Source organism: Anguilla rostrata, chromosome 7 (assembly GCF_018555375.3).
Source record: "Anguilla rostrata isolate EN2019 chromosome 7, ASM1855537v3, whole genome shotgun sequence".
NCBI classification, from domain to species: Eukaryota; Metazoa; Chordata; class Actinopteri; order Anguilliformes; family Anguillidae; genus Anguilla; species Anguilla rostrata.
The window spans coordinates 32,724,459-32,747,026 of record NC_057939.1 but is presented as its reverse complement, the minus strand read 5'-3'; the positions used below and the strand labels follow the sequence as shown (position 1 = coordinate 32,747,026).

The following is a 22,568-nucleotide window of genomic DNA, read 5'->3' as shown; positions in this document are numbered from 1 at the left end:
AGGCCACAAACCCAGAATTCACTGAAACCAGCCCTTGTAAAGCAGGAAGGTCACTGGAACTTCTGTCACTTTAATAAGATGAACCACTTGATAGCCCCAAATGAAACAGAATTTTGCCTGTTTGAGGCAGTTGTATACTGAACTCAATGAAATTTGCCTTGTTTTTTTTAAACCCAAAAATATTTTTCTATTAGTTCTACTAACGTTTTGCAAATATCTGGAGATACACTCACAGTAAGGTTACACTTGCCTTCAGTAAGGTTTTTCATTGACCCTGTGCTAATCAAGGGAATTTCTACTATTGCACATTTTACAGAGCTTTTTTCCCCAAGATGATTCTGAAACATAAGAATGAATAGATTCAGCAGCTAATGTGAACAAGGCTGTTCTTTCACACAGGAACACACAGACAACACATGCAAACACACATACACATGCACAGTTCTTACTTGGATAGGGACCTAGTATTAATGATGGCATTCTCTTGCTCTTCCCTTCCAGGCCCAATCCTGATGTCCTGAAGTCCCCTAGTGGCCTGTCTCTGGCTGTCAGTCTGCCTCAGGTGGTTGCAAGACCCCAGGTCCCCAATCTCTGGGGACCCAGAGCGCAGGGTCAGGCACTTTTCACAGCAAGGAGGGGCCTTCCCTGTCCACGGTGTGTGGGCAGAACTGCCTTCCTTCCCAGGCAGGTCATTCCCAGAGGTCAGGCAGTCAGAGGCCTGGGTGACTGGGCGGGGTGGGAAAGGTGCAGCCTTGTCATGGGCAGAGTCAACAGAGTCCTCACAGCTGCCACAGCAAACACAGGAATGGAGCAGGCTGTGTGTGGCGACCAAGCCACCTATCTTGGTGGGGCAGGGCTCAACACCCTGCGGCGGGTCAGCAGGCACAGGGGAGCAGGGGTTGAAGATGACAGTTGCAGAAAGCTTCATGCCACCAGTGCGGTGGGCAATCAGCTCTGCCGTCTCCACCTCATCCGTGCCTGCCTCCCAGCCACTCATACTAGCAGGGGTCTCTGTGGGATCTGGCACAGAGGCCTTGCTATCAGTGCAGCGGTGATTCTTGCTGCGTTGAAGGGCCGCCTCTACCACGCAGTATTGGGACCAGCTGTTCTGGAAAGGGGTAGGTCTAGGGACCTCAAACTCCAAATTGCAGCCCTGCAGCCTCTCAGATTCACCTGTGCCCTCTCCCATCCTCCCCAGGTCCTCCATGAAGAACACCTGATCATCTTCCCCATCCTCTTCCTCCTGGGGGGGTACCCGGTGGGGCGAGGCCACGCTGTGGTGTGCAGGCGACAACAGGCTAGACATTTGGTCCCCCGCACGGTGCACCATGAGGTTGAGCTGCTCCAGCTCTTCCTCATCGTACTGCATGGAGCAGGCCAGGTTCTCCTCTAGCACCGCATTCAGCCAGCCCTCTTTCCCCTCCCCAAGGTGGGCAGAGCTACAAGTGGGCTCCATCTCCTCCTGCTCCTGATACTGGGGAAGCTCAGTGATTGAGGGGCTAAAGGCTGGGGCAGAGGGGATAACAGGGGATGCCACTTCCTCCTCCTCGTCCTGGGACACGCAGAGACTGCGCTCCAGTGTCTGCAGTTCTTCTTCTGTAAGAGTCTGCAGCAGGTCCCTGCAGGCAAACAGAAAAATGCTGCCATTCACTAACCATGTAAGACAGCACCAACAAATAATGCATTTGAAATGAAAAAACTCAATCCTTAAAAATTAGCAGGTACAAAATGCAGATGCAATAACTGCACCACAATGGATACATCATATGGATATTTGGATACCTACAAGATATCCCGTATCAGTATGCTACTGCATCTAGTTGTAATAGGAAAAGATTAGATACGGTGTGTGTCATGTGTCAGAAACCTCATTGTAAATGAGGAGAGCTAGCTACAGGTGTGGTATCTGGTTTTCATATAAAATGAAGCAATTTTTAAACTATGCCAACAGTCACAATATTTAGTATTCTGCAGAAAATGTATATGGTCATTGGGTGGTGCATCGAGGTAAAAACATTAATTTCAGTGCAGTTACATTACACACCTCAAAGTTATGAATCGTGCCTGCCAATGGCAGCAGGGTAGCTGGGAAGCCCTGCAGTGTCCATGGCTACATATTTTGAGTTTGTGTTCTGCTAGATTGACAAAAGGTGTTGTGGCAAAGGTATGAATCCATAATTACAACTGAATACTCCTAACCGTGAGACTTTTTTTTAAACAAAATTCACAATAAAAAGAGGTTTTAAACAACAACTAAATATTACTGTATCACACTAAGATAGTAACCAAAGATACCTGATCTTCTTCAGTAAGGTGCGAAAGGGTCGAAAAAGCTCAGACATATCCTCAGGCTTACGGTCCAGGTTGATGGGGCCTTCTGAGTATACCACTAGACCACTGTCAGAGAGATTTGGCTTTACTCCCATTTCTCAGTCGTCTCATTGACACATTTTACATTTTTCATACCATAAGTTCATTTAACATAATTTATGGTTCTCGTGATTTGACAGTTGAGTTAGAGTGATTAAGAAATTATGAAAGAGCAGGGAGAGATGCACCATGTACTAGCCCCTACTTTATTTGTGAAGAAAAACAGGCAACTCCACATATTGTGAAATCCAATTATTTACTTCTGTATACAGTCATGTGAAAAAGAAAACACACCCTCTTTCAATTCTGTGTTTCTACATATTAGGTGTAGGCATAGGCAACATCTCAAACACATTTTAGAATAATAAATACAGGTAAAGGTGCACAAAAGTGTATAAAGGCAGAAATTGCCAGTGCATCATAGATATGGCTTAGCATACTTTTTTGGTGATTTTATAATTGTATAATATGTTCAAGGTAAAAACCCTGTATGTTATGCCTTTAATGTGTAACAAAACTGTGATTTCAACTGTTTTTTTCAGTTTTCCATAATTTTCAACAACTTTGCTGTGACTGCTCCAGGAGTAGGCTGTTTTCCCCTTAGAATTCACCAGATATGATAATTTCACAGCTGTTCTTTTAGAACAAATTCCTCCAGTTGGGCATGCCCCCTGATCCCCTCATTGGGTTGTACTTCTCGGGGTCTATGCATTTCAACCCTTCCTATTATAACCCCACCCCCCCCCCCCCCCGTATATGCTGTTCCATTGGTTATTGGGTGAAGGATGTAGAAAAAGATACACATGAGATGAAGCTGGTAAATTTAATTTAATTTGAAAAGAAAAAAAAAAAGTTAGCGGCAGAGGAGAAATTTACAAGAAAAACAAACAGCTCTTTCATGAGGCTAGCCATCAAAGCAAGGACTTTGCTAGCTAACTGGATATCTTTGTTGGATTAAATCAGCTCATTATGAAAGTTTGAGCAAACAGCAAATTAGTTCGCTAAGCTCAACACAGTTCAACATTTAGCTGACAGTAGGCTAGGCTTAACATCACCATGAATGGAGATGTTCATCAGAATTTTATATTTATATTTTGGGTTTTTTGGGTGTATATTTTGTTCCTTAATGTTTATGCCATGTCTGTGGAGATTCCTTATAAAAAGCCTTTGAAGTGTGCATGTAGTCTATGCTGCAGGTTTGCGTATGTACTTCAGAGCTCACATTCAATTGGTTCTTGCCCCAGGAATTTTTTTCATGACCCAGCCAAATATTAATTTCTGGCTATGCCACTGGGTTACAGCCAGCATCACTGTAAAATGTTTGAAGATAGTATAAATCATGTCACTCAAGTGTGATCGTATATCACTGCTAAGCAAGCATGGACTTGATTACACAAAAACAACTAAAGCCGCGTTTCCACCAAAAGTACCCGGAACATTTAGTCCTACTACTACTTTTCCAGGAACTAAAAGGTTCCTTCAGCCCATTGGTGTCTGCGTTTCCACCGCGGTCTAAAGTCCCGCGAAGATTAGGCAAATTAGCCCACTGACGTATGAAAAAGCGACGTTGTCGTCGGTCCATCTGTCCTATGATTTCTTCTGTAACCCCATACTACCACCGAAGTAGCCTACATTATTTTCTAATAACCGGGACAGCCTAGAGGGGTTTATTCCATTTATATACAACGGGTTACCAACAATGACTATATATGGTTACTTTTGTATTTATTGATTTTTATCGATTTAATCACCTGGAATTGAAATATTCTTCTGCAGCCGTTTGGGCATATTTTACCGTTGTCAAGCAAAACTGTCGTTGGTAGTTGAACTTTTGGTAGTTGGACCATTGTTATGCAACAAATAGGATATAACAGGCCAATAGTCAGATTGTAACTGTTTTATATATCCTCTCAAACACATTCATTATGTTTTTATGCGAACATTCACTTTCATGTCTAGACATCCGAGGCGACAGAATGCATTCACATTTCCAATATAACTGGCAACAACAGCAGAAAACATGCACACGTTGTAAACAATTTGCTGTTTGATTAATTTCTCATCGTCAATTCCATATAGGCTAATCGCAAAATGACAAGAATAGAACGAAAACTCGGACTTACGTGAAAATTTAAATTAGCAGTGGTACAGCCACCGTTTGCTTTCCTTCGAAGTTATTGCTAGCCGAGCAGCGAAGTGTGCCCTCCAGATGCGAACCATGCACCATAAATTAGTCCATAGTCTTCCTGGTCTTTTTATGGAATTGAAGAATGGCAGAGTAAAATTACGGCAGTCTGAAAAAGCTAAAGGGACGATTACTAGAATTAACCTGTTATTTTACCCTGACAAAAAGTGCGGAGGGTGATTTCCAGTTTGCTTTTACTGTCACCAATGTGAATTACGCAGAACTACCGCATACCTCACATAACTGTATCAAACGTTTTGAGTCAATTACAACGGGCTAACAAAGAAAATCTGGAAGAAAATATTCAGCAACCGAATTAAACCGTTTGAATGTTTTGGTACGTAATATGCTGTCCCAGCACGAATGCTTAGCATTTTATAAAACGTATACTAAAGCAAGAAAAGAACAGAAGAGCACACATTATAATTCCAAGACGTTGGCAGGCTATAACCAAAACTAGGTTACTGCGCCACATAACATACAAGTTTGATTTTAATTATTATGAAAATAAATCGGTTTGCGGCTGCAGATTTTTAAACATGGCGGTTGAAATAATACACTGCAAGTAGTTGACCAATCAGAAATTTTCAGCGCTTGCGCCCAACCCCAAAGGTTTCGGTACTTTTGGAAAGTACTACCCCCCGAGCAGGAAATTTTTTGGGGGTAAAATAAAGCCCCCGGAACTAAATTTAGACCCTAGTTCCTGCGGTGGATAGTAGATAAATCTAACCTCATGTGACACACAAATTTTATGTTGACCTTATTTATTCAGCCAAAAATGAGACAACATGCAGAAGACGTGTAAAAAAGTAAATGCACTCTTACTGCTTCATATCAATTAAGAAGGTAATCGGAACCAGCTGCTGCTAATCAAGACTTATCAAAATCTTGTGTACTTGATTAGCAGCACCTGGTTCCGATTACCTTCTATTCGATTCGATTCGATTACCTACTATTAGGATTTTGTGATTACTAGATTAATGTTAGTTATATCCTAATATCTGTGGCGCTGGAACAAGTTTTGAAGTGAGGGGGCTAGAAAACAGGCAATTTGCAATAACATCATGATTCACGACAAGGTCCTGCACATTGGTGTGGATAAAATAAGCAAGCCAATAATTAGTTGTTTGTGAAAGGTTAGTTGATCATCAGGAAGTGTTGATATATACCTGTATATAAAAGCATAAACTGTAACGGTCTAGTCTGGAGCATTCAGGCTTGTGTTAACACAGTATACCAGGGGCAAAAGATATCATATCTATGATCATTTCAGAGAAGCAATTATTGTTGCACATTAGGCTAGGAAGGGTTATAAAGCCATTTCCAAACAATATGAAGTCCACCATTCCACAATGAGGAAGATTTACAAATGAACAACATTCATTCATTCAAGGCAGTTGCCAAACTACCCAGGAGTGGGTGTCCCAAAAAGTTAACCTCAAGATTCCACCATATGATTCTCCAAGAAACTGCAAAGACCCCTAAAGCTACATCCAAGGGCCAACTGGCTAGAGGTCTGCATTGAGGCGGGATTCCCACGGGTCCTGTTTAGCCTACTGCAGGTAGGAGTGGGCTGTCCGTAAAAAAAGCTGTGGGTCCCAGCATCCCAAAATGATGAATTATTTAGTATAATTCATATAAAAATTAACCTATGTTATGACCATCTAAGGATTCTGTCAGACATGTAATTCACCATTTAGCTGTTCACAGCCATAGGAAGCTTCAAAGTACTCAGTCAGCATAGCCTCGAGATAAGACAGAGCACGCACTTGGGGGGTAGGCATTGGAGGTGTGAAAATGTGTGTGTGTGTGCGTGAATGTGTGTGCGTCCATCCCCCTCCCTCCTCATCCTTTTCATTAGATAAAATATGCAGCTTTCTTTTAATTAAGCCAGTTTTGGGCAACCTGGGAAGAAGTTTACAACTGTTAAGTCAGAAGTGGGTATCTGAGTCATGCATGTAGGTCTGGTGTTCTACATTTCATCTCTAGTTATTTGGAATATTCTGCTGTCTTTTGGTTTTTAAATTTTGGTGTTGGCACATGTTTGGATTACTTTGGGACAAACAAGCTGTGGTTTGGTATGTTCTTTAATGTTGTTTTAAGGTACTTGAACCGCGTCTTTAAATTAGATGAATATTTGTTGTAAATTTCTTAATTTTCGTCTGGCTGTGAATTGTACATGCTGATAAAGGTTTATCCAACAGCTTGCACTGCCTATCAACAAATTCAGCGATTTAATTGATAATTATTATCTTCAATAATAATTACCAAATTAGAACAAATAAATATATTCTACATGTCAGATAAGTGAGGTGTTTTAACTGTTGATGCACTTCTGTTGTGTTCGGTATTCGGAGTGCACAACATCAAACGAGGATGTTAACAGTTGAAACTGCTGAATTCACATAATCCTCACCTTGCTGACAATTCGATAAAGGATATTCATTCATGATGTATTCTCGCACTTACTTTTCAGACAATTAATAAAGGCCTGTTTTTTATGCTTAAACGTCATCTTTCCCAGCTCTGGTCACTGGAATGCTTTGTGGTGGTCGTCGAAAAAACTTCCCACATCCGACTTTGTCTGGAACACACACAGCATTAGGAGGGGACCGGGCCAGAGAATTGTGTCAACTCTGTTCACTCCAATGGGCCAGGTTTTTAGAGCAATGGTGGATTATAGAGAGCCTCAATTAGAGCCCGACCAGTGCCAGATTTTTGGGTCCGATGCCGATCCCGATTTTGGAGAGTCCTAGCCCACCGATTACCGATGTTTTGACCGATATTTTGTCAAAAAGTGCAACATTTTCAAATCTATTTGAAAAACTTATATTTTATTAAAGTTTCTTTATTTAAGAACATTTAACTTATAAGCAAACAAATAAAAATAAACACACAAAGAACTTTTTAGATAAAAAAATGCAAAAGATGATATTAAATTAAATATATACATTAACACCTTGCTTTTACTCCTTTCTTTTCCAGCCATCTATAAAAAAATTAATTAAAAAAAATCAGTTTTCCAGTTTCAAACATGTATTTTTTATGAATATTATTATTATTGTTGTTGTTGTTGTTATTAATTTGTTATTATTATTTCTTAGTATCTATTCTCAGTAAATTAATTATATTTTCTTATTTTATTCCTACTACATGAGCTCAAAGAGTAAGACTTTATCTAGCGAGCTTCCCTGTCCATAAGAATTTGCTGGTGAAAATAACTACAATGCACTCTGATGCGTGACTAAATGACATACTCGCTCGCAATAACGCATTAGCTATTGACACAGCCTCATTATTTTTTATTATATATTTTCAGTAAGTTACATGAATTATATTTTCTTATTTTATTTCTACTACATGATCTCAAAGAGTAATACATTATCTAGCGGAGCTAATGAGTGAATCAAGTGTAACGTTAGATGAAATTAAATTGACTGGATGAAATACGTGAGAAAAACTACAATGCGCTTTCGTGCAGGTTACCCGCGCTAACTGTTGGTTGATTCACTTCTCCAACAGCAATCCTTCTCTCGTGTTATTACGACAAAGCTAGATAACATGGCTTAAAATGATCCACGTTAGAAGTGTTTTATCGGCGTTTTTACTGTCTGGTTAGCTCACTACGATGACACGTGACTAGATGACACACTCGCTTGCAATAACGCGTTGGCATTGACACAGCATCATATAGTAGCTAATATCTCAGATAAAAAAAACAAATATGTGATGCATTCAATCACCATTTTATTTTGGCTGGTTATTTATTTTAGAATACAGCAATGTCCTCTGGAAATGTAGATCCTACACTGCTTGTGTGCTCACTGCCACTTCAGAAAGGCTTGCTAGCCAGCTAGTTTGCTAAAGTGAACCAAATATGTTAGCTAGCTCGCTCGATAATGAGGATTGATAAACATAGTGGTCGTATAAACGCATTTAATTAAAAACTTTCACTAAATATACATACCTTTATTGCGGCAATCGAATCTGTGCAGACAGGTCTTGCAGTGGAGAATATTGGATGAGGCAAACGTCTTATTACAGAAGTTGCACGTCAGCTGCTGCAGTTCACACTTGTATTAGAGCTCCCTCTACTGGATAATTATAGTAAATAGCAATTACAACGTTCAAACAGACAAGCACAGATAAATAATCAATGTTTTTTTTGTTTATTATACTTATTTAAAAATCGGGACACATCGGCTGCATAACTGCCGATCCCGATGTCATCAAAAAAGTCAAATAATGGCCGATATATCGCCCAAACCGATACACTGGTCAGGCTCTAGTCTCAATAGTTCTAAACATTGCGGCAGTGCTGTAGGGTGTTTTAAACTTTCTGTGATGCTATTTTCAAAATGTAAAGAAAGTAAAATCAACAGCATTTTTGATATGTATCTTATTAGCCAATTCAAATCAAATTACCAAGCTGCGTGTGGAATGGCAGCTATTTGTCTGTGGATTACACAAACTGCGTGAGAAAATAAAAAAGGAAACTTACATCGCTGATGTAGCCTAGGCGTGTCTCTTGAATCGCAAATGCAGATTCAACACTTCTGCAACTGAGTATGTCTTATTGCAAAAACTACACATGGAAATTGAAATCAGTTCATTTCAATTCAATTTACGAGACACAAGTTGAAAGATATTTGTGTGTGGATAGTAAAACACGTGTGTGACTTCTCTCTTGTTTATGGATCATGATATACGGATTTGTCAATAATTTGAGACTAATCTCTCTCCATATAGTAATTCTCCCCATTGGACATTTAGCTCTATCTGGCAATAACACAATCTGATCAAAGTAGCTAATTACAGAATACACTGGCAAAAGGGTTGTAAACACTAATACACAGGCAAAAGGGTTGTAAAAACTTTGTGGTCACCAACCTAAAACCTCAGGCTGAATTTATAAAGTGTTAGACTATTAAACCAAAACATGGTGTAGCCAGAAGCCACATTTGTTTCATTCATACAGCTGGCTGGCTACTTGGCTACCCAGCTTTATTAAACCAGGTGCATGGCTAGCTAGCCTCCTAACTTCAGCTCAGTGAAAATGAAAAATGAAACTAGCGTTTCCTTCACACTCTTTAGTAACATCACTGAAGTGTAGCTAGCTAGCCAACATTGGTATATATGGCATCAATGACGGACTGGACACCTAACTAGCTGCCCTCTAGCTCTTCTGAACAATAGCTAGCTAGTCAGTGACATTAACTATAGTTAAAAGTTAACTTCAGTAAACCAGCTAGCTGCTAGCAGTTTCCACTCACCATCATAATGTTGGGGTTAGCTACCTAGCTAGCGAGCAATAGAGGTGTTGGACTGGACCCCCCTTTAACCAATATTAGTTCGGAGAAATCCCCTTGGAACCGCCATCAACCAGGGGAAACCCCCTGGAAACTGATGTCAGATCAGGGAGTCAGACATGTAAATCCATTACAAACAACTGGTTTCTTCCATCAGTTCCTCATTAAATTGTCCGGGCGAGATCACAAACCTGACATGTACAAATAATTAGAAAACTTGACATTCTGCTCAAAAATCAGATGTCTGGCAATGCTATTTTTGAACAACATTAGTACGTGAGTTGAGAAAGGATATTTGTTACATTGTATCTACACAATTTCATAGAAAAACACAGTAGCACCACTGGCCCGCGTGCCTAGATGGCCCCGCCCTAGTCAAAAAATAATGTAATTATTCAACCAGAAAGGTAGTGAAGATTCCACTTCGACTGATTGAACGCAAACGCAGGTAACTACAGTGCCTTCGGAAAGTATTCAGACCCCTTCACTTTTTCCACATTTTGTTACGTGACAGCCTTATTATAAAACGGATTAAATTCATTTTTATTCTCATCAATCTACACACAATATCCCATAATGACAAAACGAAAACAGGTTTTTGGAATTTTTGCAAATTTATTAGAAATAAAAAACTGAAATATCCCATTTACATAAGCATTCAGACCCTTTGCTATGACACTCAAAATTGAGCTCAGGTTCATCCTGTTTCTATTGATCATACTAGAGATGTTTCTACATCTTGATTGGATTCCACCTGTGGAAAATTCAATTGATTGGACATGATTTGGAAAGGTACACACCTGTCTATATAAGGTCCCACAGTTGACACTGCATGTCAGAGCAAAAATGAAGCCATCAAGTCGAAGGAATTGTTCATAGACCTATGAGACAGGATTGTTTCAAGGTACAGATCTGGGGAAGGGTATAAAAACATTTCTGCCGCATTGAAGATCCTGAAGAACACAATGGCCTCCATCATTCCTAAATGGAAGAAGTTTGGAACCACCAGGACTCTGGCCAGAGCTGGCCCCCGGCTAAACTGAGCAATCAGAGAGAAGGGCATTAGTCAGGGAGGTGACCAAGAACCCGATGGCCACTCTGACAGAGCTTCTGAGTTCCTCTGTGGAGATGGGAGAAAATTCCAGAAGGATAACCATCTCTGCAGCACTCCACTAATCAGGTCTTTATGGTAGAGCGGCCAGATGGAAGCCACTCCTCAGTAAAAGGCACATGACAGCCTGCTTGGAGTTTGCCAAAAGGCACCTAAAATACTCTCAGACAATGAGAAACAAGATTCTTTGGTCTGATGAAACCAAGATTGAACTCTTTGGCCACAATGCCAAGCATCACGTCTGGAGGAAACCAGGCACTGTTCATCACCTGGCCAATGCCATCCCTACAGTGAAGCATGGTGGTGGCAGCATCATGCTGTCGGGATGTTTTTCAGTGACAGGAACTGGGAGACTAGTTAGGATTGAGGGAAAGATGAACGGATCAAAGTACAGAGAGATCCATGATGAAAACCTGCGTCAAAGCACTCAGGACCTCAGACTGGGGCGAAGGTTCACCTTCCAATAGGACAATGCCCTAAGCACACAGCCAAGACAATGCAGAAGTCGCTTTGGGACAAGCCTGTGACTGTCCTTGAGTGGCCTAGCCAGAGCCCGGACTTAAATCTGATTGAACATCTCCGGAGAGACCTGAAAATATCTGTACAGCAACGCTCCCCATCCAACCTGACAGAGCTTGAGAGGATCTGCAGAGAAAAATGGGAGACATACCCCAAATACAAGTGTGCCAAGCTTGTAGCATCATACCCAAGAAGACTCAAGGCTGTAATCGCTGCCAAAGGTGCCTCAACAAAGTACTGAGTAAAGGGTAAATGTGATAATTCAGTTTTTTTATTTTTCATAAATTTGCAGAAATTTCTAATAACCTGTTTTTGCTTTGTCATTATGGGGTATTTGGTGAGAATAAAAATTAATTTAATCAATTTTATAATAAGGGTGTAACGTAACAATGTGGAAAAAGTGAAGGGGTCTGAATACTTTCCGAAGGCACTGTATGCCTCTGCTACAGCAGGCTGTCCTCAGAGTTTCCTAGGTAATCTCTTTCTGCAACACAATGAGGTTGGAAATTAAGGAGAACAAGACAGGCAGATCTCGCTGAACTGCTGTATTTAAAGCACCATTTCCTTCTGCCCAGTTTTCCCTGATGTTGCCATGGCATTTAAGCTCTTTTTAACAATTCCTGTGACAATGGGAGTGAGAATGCAGTGAGACCATTTTCAAAACTGAAACTAATGAAGACCTATAGGCTATGCCGGAGAAGTGCCACATCTCAAGACAGACTGTCAGGGATGTCAGTAGACTATTTAGAAGGCTATCGGGAACAGTAGGCCAACTCCAGTAATATAGACAATAGCAAGACAAGAGAACAGGGCTACAGGAATCTCTCCAGTGGGAGTAGACTGATTTAATTTACTTTTTTACTTTTTTTTATTTTTTATTTCCCTTGATTGTATTAGTTTGCAGCCCATTTGTGTAGGATAATACCCAGACAATACACCGTTTCTTACTCTGACAGTGCTGAAATAATGACGCGGCTGTATGCACGTGGGGGGGACCTTGCAGGGGGGTACAGAGAAACTGCAGTGCCCCAGTGAGTAACACTGTAAAGTGATCTTAAGTTGTATGTGTACAAGTTATTGAAAGCATTCTTTGGTATTTGTGGGGAGGTATTTGTTTATGATTTATCATTTGCATGTTTGCTTTGATGCAGGTAGGATTTGAACAATGCAACTTCATTCCAAACATTAAATGCATATGAAATTTGTTTGTGATGCAAATCCGGTGTGCGTTCATGACTGTTTGAGGTGGGCATGGGCCCCCAAACGAGCATGGTGTGGAGGGGTGGTGCGGTTAGGTCGCCATCTGCAGATGGGGACGGATAAGTTTAGCTGGCCTGCAACCGCAGCTGTAGGCAATTGTAGTAATTTCTAACTCTTTATCTGTTCTGCCTGCAGTGAGACCTGAGGGCTGGAATGAAATGCAAATGGCGTATATATCGCCTATTCTGTTCTCCTGTTGTGTGTGTTTTGTTCGTTTGTTTATTGAAGTGCACAATAAAAGCCTATGTGCGTCTGAGACTTGCGGATTGTTTGTGGGGAGAAGAACAACAAAACCTGTTATAATGGCTATCACAGAAGGGTTGCCAGGAGAAACTCTTTCTCTCCAAAAAGAACATTGCCGCATGGCTTGTTCCGGGACCTTAAGAATGCTGTGCATGAAAGTATGCTCTCAAACATCAACATGAGCTAAATTAGTTTTGTAAGGAGTGGACCAGAATTCCTCTGATGTGATGTAAGAGACAGATAAACTCATACGGGCAACAACTACTTCAGGTTATTCTACGTGCTGTTGAATCATGGGGGTTACTTTTTGACAGGTGGCTTTTCTGTGTTGGATTTTTTTTTGGTTGAATAATGACAGTAAAATCTATTGCACATTATTTGTCACATGACATTAGATTCATCTACTGTTAGGACTTGGTAGGGACTAGATGAGGGTTACATAAGTCCTTATATGTAAAACCATCAAATTAAAAGAGGATGCACATTCTCTCACCTCTATGTAAAACCATCAAATTACATAAAAATATTTACAAATCACTGGCACCATCATATACAGTTTATAATATTATTATAGAACATGTTTTCTTGTATATGCACTAAAACTTTACTGTAGTTACATTAACCTGTATAAATTAAAATGGTAAAATCAGACGTTATCTAATGTATGCTGTATTTTGTGGGACATATTCTTTTCTTTCTCTATTATAGCATTTAACATGTTTCTGGACATTCATTCAGTAACTTCAGGCACAGGAAGCACTCACCATACAATAGCAAGCCTGGGAATGGTGAACATTAGAGCTGGCTCATAATCATCCATCATGTCTTGTGTGAGGTAGCCCAGCTTTAGTGCCCTGCAGAAACACACCAGAGCACACATACCTGCCAGAACTGCTTAAATGCTGAGGTCTCCCTTACAAAGCCATATAGTCAATACCATAACTAGCTGTGGATGGCCGATACACACTGAAAATATTATTGTATTTGTGATAAGTTTACGGTTGGAGTATAATACATCACACATACGTAAGCAAATGCCTTTTGTTTTATTTTGAACACACATTGCCAAAAAAACGCCTGTAATGATGTAACACCCAGACACCTTTCAGGAGGAGTCATAATCAGGAGATGGGAGTAGAGAGAGAGAGATATTTGAAATTAAGGTGATCTGTTTGCTGCAAGACTCTAAATATGATTTGGATATTTTGAGGCACTAAATTTGTTTGGGTTGGTTATCAGATGGTGCTTTTTGTTGTACAACAAATGAGATGAGAATATTTTTTTGGCAAGCATGTTGAATTGCTTGACTAAACACCTATGTGTTGGGGGGGTTAAAAATTTAAGGGTGGACATGACTGCAGGAAAAGTACCACTTTTGTTCATTCTGTTGAAGCACTGTTTCTGAGTGTGGATTGGCCCCACTATGTTTCATCCCTTAGAAGCAACCCCCAGTGATCAATCAGGCACACAGTCGGTATGCTCACGCTGTACTCAGTGCCTTCTTTCTACTTGTGTCTGTCAACAAGGACTGTAGTGTGAAAATAAATGGTAGGTATATATCATCCTTTTTGGACTGTCTCGTTTGGTTTTGGCGATCCAAGTTTTCGTTGCTTTAATGGGTTGGTGTTTTGTTAAATAAAATGTACATTTTGGTTGCTGATCTCTACGTCGTGTACCATCTTGTTACTCGGCCCAGTCTGGGATATAATAACATGGTTAGTGAAAATATATAAATAAATGTGATTGCTTCAACTGTGGTCCCTGTGAATGGTGTAGTCCACATGTGGATGTTTGCATGGTTTCTGTGGTTTGAGGTAATATCCTTGATTAATAATGGAATTTGCAGGAAGCCCCTCCCCCCACCAAGGCCCCACCTCACCTCTCCACTGTCTCACAAAAGAGTACAATCACCTCCTGCTGCACATAATAGTCCCTGGGGGATTTCACTGGCACCATGGCTGACACATAGCTGAGGTTGAGGGAAAGAAACAGAAAAGGCAGAGGCAGAGGATAGAGATTCTATATAACTGAAATAGACTGAATATTAGAGAAATGTTGTATCTCACAGTCAATAACATATCTCTGACTATGAATTTTGATCATGAGTAAAGATTATGATATTGTAAAAATGGAGATAAAGTTGAGGCCAAAAGTTTACATACACCTAGGCTAAAGATATTCAAACTCAATTTTTCACAACTCTGCATATTTCATGTTACCATACATTTCTTTTGGCAAGTCAATTAGGACATCTACTTTGTTCACATCACAGGTAATTTTAAAACATTAGAGGCAGATTTATTTCCACTTTAATTCACTATATCAGAATTCCAGCTGGTCAAACATTTACATACACCAAGTTGACTGTCTCTTTAAACAGTCTGGAAGATTCCAGAAATTGATGTAAAGACGTTTTAGAAGCTTCTGATTGGCCAACTGTCATAATTAGGAGTTAATTGGGAGTTAATTGGCACCTGTGGCTGTATTTAACGGCCTACCTTTAGAGCCACAGCCTTGATACCATGGGAAAATCTAAGCAACTCAGCCAAGACCTCAAAAGGTAACACGAGCATCTGTACAAACAACTGAACGCAAATATAAAAAACTTGGGACCACACAGACACTGCATCATTCAGGAAGGAGGCACAAATTAACTCCCAGGGCTGAACAAACTTTGGTCCGAAAGGTTCAACTGAACCCCAAGACAACAACAAAAGAACTGGTGAAGAAGTTGAAGGCATCAGGTACCAAAGTATCTACATCCACCATTAAGAGAATCCTACATCGCCATGCCCTGAAAGGCTGTCATGCAAGGAAGAAGCCCCCCTCCAAGACTGGCATAAAAAGTCCAAAAAGAAGTTTGCAGGTGATCACCAAGACGAGCAGTGTTCTCTGGTCAGGTGAAACAAAAATTGAACTGTTTGGCCAGAATGATCAGTGCTATGTATGGAGGAAAAAGGGTGAGGCTTTTAATCCGAAGAACACCACCCCAACTGTGAAGCATGGGGGTGGCAGCATCATGTTGTGGGGGTGTTTTGCTGGAAAAGGGACTGGTGCACTTCAGAAAATAGATGGCATCATGTGGAAGAAGGATAATCTCAAAATACTGAAGCAACACCTCAAGACATCAGCTAGAAAGTTAAAACTTGGTCGCAACTGGGTCTTCCCAGTAGGACAATAAATTACCACTGATGGAAATAAAGTGGATACCCTAACTGACTTAACATATGAAATGTGTGGTAACATAAAATGTGTGGAGTTGTGAAAAATTGAGTTGTATGTCTTTAGCCTAGGTGTATGTAAACGTTTGGCCTCAACTGTAGATGCTTGAGGCCATGATCATACATAGTCGTGGTCGTGGTGATAGATGCTTGCAGTCATGGTTCAGACTTATTCCCGTGACACATAGAACAGAAAATTCATATAGGATGTAGCTAAAACTGTTGGTGCCATCAAAACATTTATTCAGCGAGTTCCCTACTCAGTGCACTGACTGTCTCTACTCCAGACAAAAAGAAATACATATTAAGTGACAGTAAGAATTGGCAATACGGAAAAGACTAGGAAATCAATATAAGAATGACACTGTTACTCATTTCTGCAAAGCAAACATGACAATCCTGGTGAAAGGGATTTCAAAAACAGTAATACCTCCATATAAACTTTACATTTGTAATGATTGTAATGAGAGTGGGTGGAATTACATAGCACCTTTCCTGCCAGGATTTATTTCTACTTATTCATTTGGAATTGGTGGACAATAGGTGGTGGTTATTTGGTTAGGTTATATGGTAAACACACAAGAAAATTGATTGATTGAAATTCAACATTCGATTATTAATATGGGATCTGCTCAGTTGTCATTTTTAAAATATTGCTCCTCTAATACGACAAATTTAGTTGTAAAACAGCCTAGTTTTTAATAACATTCTACATAATTTTGCCAATAAACACATTTACTTCTTTAAATTTTAATAACTGAAGCCTTGTGGTGCACTCCGTCAAGGCTACATCAATATGCACATATTCTTGGAATGATGTCTGTGGTTCTCAGTCCTGGACACAGAACCAATCAATAAATCAATAAATCGTCTTTTATTTATACAGTGCACCTTAGTGCAACACAAAGTGATTCACAATAAATTAAGAGGACAGATAAATTAAGAAAATAAAAAGGCATTAAGAGCTATTAAATTAAATACAACAAAATGCAAAAGAGAAAGAAACATGAAAGAACAGAATAAATTAGGAACCATTCGGTAATTTAGATATAAGTACTTTTAATGGCAGGCCTAGATTTTGCAAGTGGTAGTGACTTATAGTGGTTTGTATGCGTGAGTAACTTGGAATTTTTGAACGTTGAAAACGTGTTTTTTTCCCCCCAGATTTGTAAATGGAGTGCCATGTTCTGCGGTTTGATTTTGGCTGAGTTTTCCTTCTCCCACTGAGGAAGCAAGAGCAAGGGGTGAAGTCCATTGCCAATGGGATGAGCTCACAGTGAGTACCTAGTACTCATGGGAGTTGTAATATCATGTTGTACTACCACAAATTGACTAAACTGTTTCAGATGCCTTTTGCGAACTATTTACAATCATTTTTTAATAGAAAATGCTACCGAAAGGTCATCCACCTTAATGAAGTGTAAGAGTGAAAAAGTTGTACGGCATTGCCAAGTTCTAACCGCATTTGGCAGATGTTAATGTCAAGCCCTGCTCATGTTCATTACTGCAGACGGCAGTGTAGTATAATGGGTAAGGAACTGGGCTTGTAACCTAAAGGTTGCAGGTTTGATTTATGGATTTTTTTCAGATATCAGTTCTTTTTGCAATCTGTTTGTAATGAGAAACTGATATGCAGTGCATACAAATGTAGACTATGAGAAGTATGCATACACATTCTTACATGGCAACATGCATACATCGTAGCCAGTCCCGGATGTAGACTGGTGTGATTGGAAGGCAGAGCGAGATTTTGGGGGGCCAAGCTTGTCACAGAATTTGTGATGAGTAGCGCAGAGGACCTGGGTGTAAAAATGTGAAATAACCCTTTAAGAAACGCTTTTGGGAATTTTTACAGTGTGATCAGCGTATACCGCTTAGCACTGGCACTTTGCTATATATATAAAAGAAAGGCTGTGATATACACAGTATGGCACGGTGCCACAATTTAAAATATAAAAGGCTGGGAGCATCAGGAATGTAACAGAAATCCCTCCAGTTTATGTAGGCAGTGATTTGCCGGCCATCCAAAGAGCGTTCATTTACAAAATGGTCAGCTCCCAAGCTGGCAACTTGTTTGCCCATCTGTCCTGCTCCATTTTCTGTTTTTTCTTCAGCAATGCAGTTTTTGTGTTTATAAAGTTAAGGCATTTTCATATGCTGAGCTGTAGGTAGGACTCGTCTTTCCTTTCTTCCTCAGCTAGACCAGTGATGTTACGTGACAATATGAGAAGAAAAATTTGGTAACAGTTCTGAGAAATAGAACACTTGACATTGGACAATAACATGCACAGACATATTTCCCAGCAATCTTTGCACATGAGAAAACAACAGTAGTGCCAAAGAAATGAACATGAATGATGTAATTAAATAGTTGAGACAATATTTTTTTTCTGCAGAATAGGCATGTAGGTGAAGTTTGACATGATCACAGACTATTGTACAAAAAAGAATCTAGTAACCATGAGCGAGATGAGTTTCCTTATTTAATGGTATATAAAGCAGAGTGTATTAGCTATTCACTGTACATGCAGTTGTTGAAGTAACGTGAAATAGCAGTGAAAAAATGTTGACAAATGTACTTTCCTCACATAGACTACTACTAGTTATAATTGTGAATGAGTCATGTTTTTTTAAAGTGAATGTTTTTAATGGGGTATTGTAGACACTACAGATTAAGTAATTGTTTGTATGTTGTTTGTATGTCGGTAGATAAAGAACAGGGCGAGGAAACCTAAATTTGGAAATTTGCTGATAATAACTTTTTCTACAGTTTCCAAGTAAAAGAAGTAGTTAGTAGAAACGGCACAGTGTTCAGCTGTTGCAAGTTTTTATGAAAATGAATAAATCTGCCATCATGAAATGCATATGGGTCCCCGTGCGTGAGTTATGCATTGAAGATTGTGATATTCTGTGCAAAGTGCAATAGTTTAAAAGCAGTAGGAAAGTATTAGTTAGCAAATAAGTATGCATAAGAAATGAAAGATTTGCCCGAGTCTTGATTCGATGCTCTGACTTTGCAATTTGAAGGCAATTTGCGCCACACAAGAAGTAGCTGCTCAAGGTGTGAATGTTCTTGGTGAAATATGTGAGTTTTGCATGTGTATGCGAGATGTATGCATTGCATATTCTGATATCATTGGAATGTCAATATAACATAAGGGAGTGAAGCTATAAACATGTACATAGTGAAATGGGAATGAATGGCTTTGCAATAAGAAGAGGCAGTTTAATCGCGACATGTGCTCGTGGCAGGCCAGTATGCAGAACTGAGCTCCGGTTTTATTCCAGATGGCCTGGCTATAGTTTAGCCGGCTAGAAAACTTTCACATTGAAAGCAAATGTTAACTGAATGTGTAGATGCTATGTGATAATATAGTTTATACGTTTGGTGAAAGACCAGCTAGATTTGGTTCAGAAGGATACAGAAGAATAATACAGTTGCCAAAGCAATAGTAGAAAAGTAAGACAAGTATTAGTGAGCAAATAAGCGTGCTTAAAAAATAAGAGATTTTCCTTAGGCGGGGTTCGATCTTGTGACTCAGCGGTCTGAAGGCCATGACATTAACAGGGAGCCACAAACTTACTAGCTATCTTGACTCTAAATGTGCGTGTTTATGTGACATTTTGATTGGCTGGTGTAGGTAAATGATTGGCAGGTGCAGGTAAATGTCCAATGGAGAAACATATTGTTTGTGAGCTTGCAGCATTGTGATGATTTAATCGGGCAGGAAGAAGGAGAAAATGCAAAATCCCCTAAGTTTGGGGCTTTATTGTGCAGACGTGTGAAGTTGTTTGTGAAATCTGTCTGCTGAAATCGGGTCAGAAGGTACAGAAATTAATGTTTTTAAGGGCTGAGAGTCTGTGGTCAGTGTGGTTATTTCTGTAGAAAACCCAGAATAGTTCCAACGTCTCGGTGCTGTATAGGTATGGGGCATGCCGCCCCACCAAGGCATAACTTAGCAGGATGGCATACCTGCCATCCCAATGTTTGTAGGCTATACCTATAATCATTGCGGACTGAAAGTGTTTCATTGGATGACACTCCATGCCAGTGGAGAGCAATTCAGATTCTCCAGTCCAGATTGGGAAATACGAAACTCAAAAATTGCAGCACCAAACACAGAATACAACAATGATTCGGTTAAGTAGCATGAACAGTTCTGTGACTTAGACAAATGTACAGAGTGTGTGCGCGTGTGTATATATATACATATATACTGATGGGCGACAAATTAAAAGAAAAAATAAAATATAGCCACAAGCGGCGATTCCGGGGTTCAAGCCAACACTGACCGTTAGAAGGTGAAAGCTGCGAAGTGCAATAAGAACTAGTCAGAATCAGAGTAATTGTAATAGTCGAGTCCATTTACACATACAAGGAATTTGACTTGACACAATATGTTCATTCTCAATGAATGAATGAAAAGGTTTAATTGCACAACAAACTAACAGTAGCATAGGACCGTCATCATCATGTCATACAAGAACTATAAGAAACATAGTCATCATATCATACAATAACTAAATAAATAAATGACGGTTTGATTGTGTCTGCATAAACTATTTAATGATAGGTATTGGGTTTGGGAAAAGGGAGCCTTCAACACACTTACAATTAATGGCTATATTTCTGTTTGTAATTGTTATTTATTTTACTGGTACACTTGAGGTGCCACATAATACCATGATATACCCATATATACTCATTCGAGCTAAATCCAGTTCCAATTTACATTCTTGAATGGTCATTTTTAGATGTGAAGCACCTTTATGACTGGCAATGTCACTAACTCACTCAGTCAGTAACTCAGTCAGTAATTCAGTCAGTTAATTAATGGTTCTTGAGGCAAATTTGTAAAGTGAGGATAGATGGATGTCTGTAGCACGTTTCGTGTAAATCGGACTCACGGCGTAGGAGCTTTGACTTTTCAAAGTTCAAAATTTTGACCTTTAACTATAGTGCCCTCATCAGGCCAATTGGGGTCATATTTCTTGGGCAGCACTTGCACACAACGTCCAATCAATGGGCAGAATCTCATGTCTCTACCATTTACCATCTCACAGGAATTTGCGCAAACATTTCTGAAGAAGATTAATAATAAACCAACACAAAAGCAAAAACAATAGGGTTTCATCCCTTTGGGCTTGAACCCCTAATAAATGAATGGAGAAACAACAAATGCAGATAATTCCATTCAGGTGTACTGCATGATAAAATTAAGCAAATAATATCCTATCATGCTCTGTGGCATGCATAAAAATGCAGAGCACGCTCAGTTGACCTCAATTTTGGATGAAGATGGCAAAAAGAAAATATAGAATTAACTTTCAGAGAGTTCATTATTATATATATATACACACTTTATGAGGGGCCAAACAGGAAATATTTAATGAAGTCTGATATATATACATCATTTTGATATACATACATCAAAACCGATATACATACATTGTTTTTGATATTTATACATTGAAAACGATAAATTTACATCATATTTGATATTTATACATCAAAACCGATATATATACATCATTTCTGATATATATACATTGAAAACAATAAATATACATCATTTCTGATATATATACATTGAAACCAATATATATATATCATTCGGAACAGGCATATATTTGGGCATCCCATTGGGTCTTTATTAAGACATAATCAGTGCAATCCAAATAAATTTTTAATTGGATTGAGACTGAAAATTATATTATTATATTCTGTAAGAATTTTGATGTGAATATAACAAGTGAGACAGTGAAATGTCGCTAGCTCTCCGATTTTAATACAGGCACATATTTGGTCCGCTTCTTATGGGTCTTCCTGGGGTTTGCCCCAAGCGGCCAAAACCAGACTTCGTTTTTGAAGCTCATTTCCTGGTGTTGTAGTTCCTGGTTGCTCACTAGCGCCACTATGGATGGCTCCAGTATAGGTGTTTTCATATCCGGTTTCCATGTAAGTCTACGGTACAAATGCGATCAAAATACAAAGTCAATTATTTTTTCTCACAAGAACAAATAGTCATAATAGGTGTATTTTATTTGTCTTATGACTGTCCATGGGTCGATTTCATGATTTATTGCGTCATTTGGGTACAGTGCCAATATTTGTTCTGGACCAATGAGGTACAGCTTGCGTCACTTCCGGATTACTGCGGAGGACTGAGCTACAGTAGGGGCTACAATCTGTGGTCACTGGGGTGGGAGGTGGCGTCTCTTGGCCTTGACATTGCGGCTCCAACCACAGTCCACCTGTGCGAAGTCAGAAAATGCAGGCATCCCATTTTGTAGTGGTTTCATTATAGCGTGTGCTATTTACAGCTGCACTAGACAACCATAAAATAATC

At 39.6% G+C, this 22,568-nt stretch overlaps 1 protein-coding gene across 6 annotated transcripts in view; it reads right to left on the bottom strand.

The window, feature by feature from the left end:
• The window catches only part of zfyve28 (zinc finger, FYVE domain containing 28), a 258,613-nt gene that overhangs the window by 73,884 nt on the left and 162,161 nt on the right, over window positions 1-22,568 (bottom strand). For 5 of the 6 annotated variants that reach the window (XM_064341963.1, XM_064341964.1, XM_064341960.1 and 2 more), the window contains 4 exons: window positions 14,877-14,971; window positions 13,762-13,851; window positions 2,296-2,397; window positions 450-1,619 (listed from right to left, as the gene is read on the bottom strand). In XM_064341963.1, coding sequence (XP_064198033.1) covers window positions 450-1,619; window positions 2,296-2,397; window positions 13,762-13,851; window positions 14,877-14,971 — 1,457 coding nt within the window. The remainder of the gene's footprint in view (window positions 1-449; window positions 1,620-2,295; window positions 2,398-13,761; window positions 13,852-14,876; window positions 14,972-22,568) is intronic. The other variant, XM_064341966.1, reaches the window with a different exon arrangement.